Source organism: Copadichromis virginalis, linkage group LG2 (genome assembly GCF_057382275.1).
Source record: "Copadichromis virginalis isolate Kocher_CV1m ecotype Utaka linkage group LG2, C_Virginalis_male_GT1.1, whole genome shotgun sequence".
NCBI classification, from domain to species: domain Eukaryota; kingdom Metazoa; phylum Chordata; class Actinopteri; order Cichliformes; family Cichlidae; genus Copadichromis; species Copadichromis virginalis.
In genome coordinates, this window is record NC_140619.1 from 11,801,400 (window position 1) to 11,808,270 (window position 6,871).

The following is a 6,871-nucleotide window of genomic DNA, read 5'->3' on the forward strand; positions in this document are numbered from 1 at the left end:
TGATAAGCCGTGATGAGTGAGCACAGAGTGAGGGCAGGATGAAGTGTGACATCCAGCCAGGGGCTTTTTGGTGTGTGTGGGGGGGGGGGGGGACCCAGGCACCCATCTCAAGCCCTCCACCCATCACCCACTACACCCCCTCCCAACTTCACACCTCCACCCACACACTCTCCATTTCTGAGTGGAGAAATGAGAGCTGCTGCACGGTGGGTGCCTCTGCCTCGCGGCTCACCACCACCGCTGCCCCTCTCCCGCTCTAACAGCGCGGGGTTACAGAATCAAATCCGTCATCAGATACGCCTCTCGGCCCTCTCTGGCCTCTCACCACTGGAATTGAACCCCTTGCCTATTGCAGATTGCAAGAGTCTAACCGGCCGCTCCACGCGTGGCTGCGCCGCCGCTGGATGGATCTACTATTTGGATTAAGGTATTAACCCGCTTCCTGCTCCAACGCCACCGCCCAGCGGAGCTGACAGGCCGAAGGCTGGAGTGGCCAGGCGTGTTAGCGCTCCGGACCACTGCCACCATGTGGAAATATAGTTTAACAGACGGCAAGGTTTCACTGCGATGGATACAGTGACATCTGCACTCCGATGGGCAGGAGAACAGACCTGAGATCTGAGCAGAAGGCTGGGAACAGGTTTAATAATCACAAAAATTATATGTTGATGCTTTGAGGTAGCCTGAACACCTCAAAGGATCTTTTGTAAGACCGTACCCACCACCACTGAGGCATCAGACAGAGTGAAGTAAAGTGCCAAAAGTAGAAAGTAGAAACTTTTTTAGTTGATGGCTTTGGATTTGTGGCCGAATACTCAGGTTCAGTGTTTTTGGAAGCAACATCAGGGTGTTTAAACCAAACAAGCCCTGATAAACTCACTAACACACACACACACACACACACACACACACACACACACACACACACACACACACCTACACACACCTACACACACACACACACCAGCTGCTGAAAGACAATGAAGCATTTAGCAGCTGGCAATGCTCAGAAAGTCCGTCCACCCACCTGTGTACGTCCAACATCGGCACCGCTTTTATTGATATTATTTTGTTTTATTGTTTCACTTATTTATGAAAGTAGTAACCGAAGAAGAACAAAAATCAGAGTAAAAACATTGTTTGTGCAGTGACCTGAACCATGCTTTGTGTCTGTTTTTGCAGTTAGTGGAAACTATAAAGGACACTGGCAGGGAAACATTTGCTAAAAGAAACACAACAACAAAAAAAACACCAAACTCCGTAACTGAAAATAAAGTTAATACATTATATTAACCAATATAATAATGTTATACAATATTTAGCAAAGTTTCTGAAGGAAAAATACACCACTCACCAGATGAAGGACAGAGAATGGATGAGGGTAGGGCTGGACTGGGACAAAAAATTTTGACTAGAGACCTGCCCACAAGGTATTATAGGAAAAGCCATAAAGCCTTTGAATGAAAACAAATGCTGTTGTCACAGTGAAGTACACTGTTTTGTTGGTATTTATGTATGATTTCTATACATTTTACATCAGATGACAACTTTGGTTGTAAGATTTGGGTAATTATTTAATAAAAGCGAGACATTTTAAATGGGAATAAGAAAGAAAAGTATTTCTTTGTGCCCCACTCTCCCTGTTAATGCCCTACCTGGCCCCATGGCAAAACTTTGCTAGACCCGCCCCTGCACAGTTACCAGCTTCTGTGACAGGTTGAAGGACTACTGCATATAAAACTGTTCAGTTAATACTAATTCATATCAGTTGATATAAGGACGAAAATAATGTAAATATGGTAAGAAAATGGTTAAGAGTTTATTATTTTTCATGTTATATTAATGGCTTTCATGTTACTTACAGTTTTTTTCTGATTGCTTAAGCACATTTTTTGTAACTATTGGCTAATTTTGCAAAACTCTACACACAAATAAAAAAACCTGTCACCCAATTATCAAAACATTTTAGTTCTCTTGCAAAAGTGAACACAGCTAGATTAACCCCTCACACCTTTGTAAAAATGGTGTTTTCGTATCAAACAGTACACACAAGCCATCATCTACTAAGCACACAATGCGCCAACTGCACACTGATGGTATGAATACAAAACACATATGGCTTTTGCTTTCTCTGTGTACAGATGTCAATTTGAGGTCACACCTTTGTCATAGTGTCATGTAAACATACAAGGATCCAAACGTCAAGTATTGGTGTTCATTCACACTCATCAAAACCAAGACAAAGTCAGAACACAAAATAGGAATCCCACAAATAAAAGGAAAAAAAAAGACAATCAGCCTACATCATGTCGTCTTTCTGGGTCCGGCCACAAAATTTTGTCCACATCGCATGCGACATCCTCCAGTCCAAGGCACCGGGGAAAATATCTCCTTGCATGCCGTATCCAGGCCTGACATGATGCCTGGTCAATATCTCCACATGCCTCCTCCATTGCCTGTAAAAGGGCTACCTGTTGACGAGGATGACGGTCATACACTTTCCAGCGCCAGGCAGAGAAGAACTCGATGGGATTCAAGAATGGAGAGTATGGAGGGAGGTTGAGTGCCATGAAGGATGGATGGTCTGTAAACCAGTTGCGGACCAAAGCAGCCCTATGGAAACTAACATTGTCCCATATGATGACATATCGGGTCTGCTCTGGTCTCTGAACAGTGAGCATGTCATGCAAGGTGTCCAGGAATGCAATAATGTGTGCAGTGTTGTATGGGCCTATGGTTGCATGATGGTGAACAACACCATTTTGGCTTATAGCTGCACACATGGTTATGTTACCACCACGTTGTCCTGGGACATTGATGATGGCATGGTGTACAATGATGTTCCTGCCACGTCTCCTGGTTTTACTGAGGTTAAAACCGGCCTCATCTACAAAAAGTAGCTCATGTCCCATTGCATCTGCTTCTAGTTCCATCACTCTCTGGACAAGACGAAACAAATGCAACACATCAGGCCCATGCACAGCACTACAGTATGCACTTCTAAATTCAGAACCAATGACACTAGCTTACCTGCACATAGTCATGTCGCAGTTGCTTTACACGTTCTGTGTTTCTCTCGAAAGGAACTCTGTAAATTTGCTTCATTCTTATTCTGTGGCGCGCAAGTACACGACGTAGTGTAGAAATTCTTGCACTGTGTATATTTTGAAAGATGGTGTCATCATCCATTATGCGCTGCTGTATTTCACGCAGTCTTATTGCATTATTGGCAATCACCATGTTCACTATATGGGTCTCCTGCTCTGGAGTGAACATTCTGCCTCTGCCCCCAACATCTGGACGTCTAGCAATTCTGTAAAGTAACAATTTCAGTATTTTTGCATGTATGGTACTGTTGTGTTTCTCATTAGAGTATGGCAGTGCTACAAAGTACTTACCGATTCTCATTTCGGAATGTCCTAATGATGCTTGCCACAGTGTAGCGGCTCAGTTTAGGCTGAACACGTTGGCCAGCTTCCCTCAGGGTCATCCCATGGTTGATGACATGGTCCACTATTGTAGCTCTGGTGTCATCAGTTATTCTGTTTCGTACTCTTCTTACCCTTCCTCTTTCCCCTCCTCGGCCTCTTCTTGCTCCTCCACGTCCTCTTCCTCCAACCTCTTCACCTCCACGTCCTCTTCCTCCAACTTCTTCACCTCCATGTCCTCTCCCTCGGCCTCCTCTGATTCTCGCTCTTCTCGCTCTTACTGCTCCTTCCATTGTACTCCACATGGACAGCTTACCTGTGGCCTGTTTATAGTGCTTAGGCTGATTGCAAAGTGGACTAATTATCTAAAACAGTTTACACATGTGGAAGTGTGCCAGACAGTTGGCAAATTAGTGTTAATGATAGCCACACATGTGTATACTTTTGCTAGGAGTGTGTTGGAAATTTGGTAATTGAGTGTTGTGCAGTGAATTGTGCCTACAGTTTTGCAAAGTGTGTGTTACAAAATTGCAAACTGAGTGCACAGCAGTTTTTGTGCTTTTAGTTTTGCAAACTCAGTGAGTGGTTTTGCTATAGGTCTGACTAGTTTTAGAAATTGTGCTGCAGGATTCACAGTTAGGGTTTAGGCATTCGGGAAAAACTGTAAGAGAACTACAATCTATACATCAGTGACCGGCTAGTAAGCCTTTTCTGGGATCGATTAGTAGTGTCTCTATTCTCCACTAGTGGGCTTTCACGCATTCTCCTCACTGCAATAAACTACTGCATGAGAGACGCAAGTCATAATCACTCTCGTGATTCTTTTCCCCCTGTTTTCAGGTAAAAATGTTTAAAAGTTGATATATTTCCAATGTGTACACTGTTAAGATATTTAAGAGGTAATCCTTCATTGTTTTCTAAGCATTAGAAGCATTACATTACAATTTTGTGCACATATACGTGGCGGTTTTGAGCTGTGTTTTGTACTGTGTAATGGCCATTAAGATAACTGCAGGAGCTAAAAACGCCGCGATTGTCAGCCATTTGGTCAGGAAACCTGCTCAAGTATATGTATAGTAAGCACTTTAGTATTTCGGTTTATTATTTAGTGTTTTTCTTCCACCATGTGACATTTAGCAGTACAGAATGTGAAACGTTTCTGCTCATTTTCACTGCAATAAACTACTGCATGGGAGATGCGAGTCATAATCACTCTCGTGATTCTTTTCCCCCTGTTTTCAGGGATGTAACACTTCCAGCTACTAGAAAAGGATCCTGGTGTTATTTGTCTCTCAGAAACAGTTCATAACTTCCCTTCAACTCATTCATGTCACCTAATAGGGAAAACCTGTTTCTCCATCACCTGTTCAGCTCTGATGATTCAGTAAGGACATCTCCTGGTTTCATCTTCATGTTCCTCTCTCATCGGATAACCAAACCGATATCATGACCAGCAGCTTTTACAGCTGTGGCTCCAGCAAACATCAGCTGATACTAGAAAGTAATATTAAATATATTTTAACAACAGCTGATCAAGCTTAAGCATGCTGCTGTTGTTTAGCGCGACATCCGCTGGTTTCCTCTTTCTGGCGCAAAGTGGGCGATAAACAAGCAAGAGAGAAAAGCCGATCAGCTGATCATTGATCAGTTTCATGATTGAAGTAGCAACAAGAGAGTTGGGGGGGGGGGGGGGGGGGGGAGAAGACAGTAGAAGAGGCAGCTGCGTAGAGTAAATAATAACTCCAGTTTTATGTTTCTGTTATCCATGTTTTAGGAATTGTGGTTTCATGTATAGTTCAGTTCCAGGTGTCATTTTCTGTCTCTCTGTGTTGAGTCCGTGTCTCTGAGTTGTGATTCATGTTTCCTGTTTTATTGTGAAAGTCTTTGTCTTATGTTAGTGTGTGCAGCTTTGTTCCCCATGTCTCGTTAGCCCTGATCTCTCCCAGCTGTGTCTCCCTCCTGTTGCCGATTCCCCCGTTACTACCCTGTGTTTTCCCATGCTCGGTGTCGTGTCGTACCCTCAGATTATGCCTGTGTGTTCCTGTTCTCCGGTTTCAGTGGTCACTTCATGTTTTGTTTTCGTACCAGCAATAAAGCTGAGGTTTTTGAGTTTCACGTTAGTGTCTGAGTCCTGCGTTTGGATCCTCCTCTCCGCCTGCCCGCACACAGAGCCCTGACAGAATGACGCGACCAGTAATGGATCCAGCGGACTCACGGTGGAAGCGCAGCTCCCATTTTGACGGGACCCGGCTAGCGCTTGGAGGGCCTCCGTGCTGCCGTTCCTCGCTGGCAGCCTACTTCGGCCCACTCGTCTTCTTCCTCCCCGCGGACGCCCCGGTCTCCGCTCTAGCCGGTCCCAGGAGGATTACTATGAGCCTGCAAGCAACCAGCTTACACCTGCACAGGCGTTCTACAAAATGTTAGGAATCATTATTGTGCCACCCGACTCACCCAGCGATTCCACACCGCAGGAGGAGAAGCCGCTGCAGAGTTTTGCCACGTCACCCTCAGCCAGTCCCGATCCCTCTTCGACGGGAAAGCGGCGGACCCGCCGCCAGCATTCACAGGTCCAGTGGGAGCCTAGGATTTTTTCTGAACAGGGTGAGTGGTGGGGCTACTCTTTCGCCCCCTGCTGAAATAAGAACTGTAAATGAAAGGAGTGATTATTTGAAGGACAATTCTCCCGGTTCATTGCACTATTTAGACTGTCCCATACCTCACCTTTCTAAACCTGTTGATGAAACCAAGGAGATCTATTACTCTATGCCTCAAAAGGTTCCGGGTGATTATCATGCTCCTGAACCCGTCAAGCATATAGTGACTGCTGTTCGTCCTCAACTCGACACTTCTGTGAGAGCGAACAATGTGTGTGTCACCCCAGAGACTCTTAAGCCCGTGTCAGCTCAGTTTTCTGCTCGGCAGCCACCTGTAGCTCAGTATCCAGTGTTTCCTGCTCAGCAGCCGCCTGTAGCCCAGTCACCAACTCCACCACCACTTTCACCTCAAGTTCAGTCACCCATAGCTCAGTCTTCACCCCCGCTATCCATAGCTCAGTCGCTACCACAGCCAGACTTATTACAAACTTTGTTACAGTCTATGGCCCAGTCGGTAGCTCAGTTGGTAGAAGAATCATTAGCTTTATCATCAGTTCTGTCTCCTCCTGTTCTCCAGTCAGTTCCGTCTCCTGCATCTCAGTCGACCTTAGTGCCCTCTTTGGTATTGCCAGCACCTCAGCCATTAACACGGCCTGCTCCTCAGCCACCATCTCCACCCACTCATTTTCAGGAGGAGAATAGCCCCACACAGACTTTCATTGCTCCTCAAGACCTAGCTCAATTTGGGACTTCTACTCTCTCCGGGGCCTCCCTAGAGGTTAAATATCAGCATTCGGTTAACTCTGGACATCTGGACATAAAGAAGCCAGCACAACCTGTTTTGTTCCT

The 6,871-nt window shown here is 45.4% G+C and overlaps 1 protein-coding gene across 1 annotated transcript; it reads right to left on the reverse strand.

The window, feature by feature from the left end:
• Positions 1–2,294: 2,294 nt before the first annotated feature.
• LOC146717049 (uncharacterized) lies at positions 2,295–3,105 on the reverse strand. Its single transcript, XM_085435050.1, has 2 exons — positions 3,031–3,105; positions 2,295–2,939 (listed from the first exon to the last, which is right to left on the reverse strand). The coding sequence occupies exons 1-2, from the start codon at positions 3,103–3,105 to the stop codon at positions 2,295–2,297; spliced, it is 720 nt and encodes a 239-aa protein (XP_085291176.1).
• Positions 3,106–6,871: the final 3,766 nt, after the last annotated feature.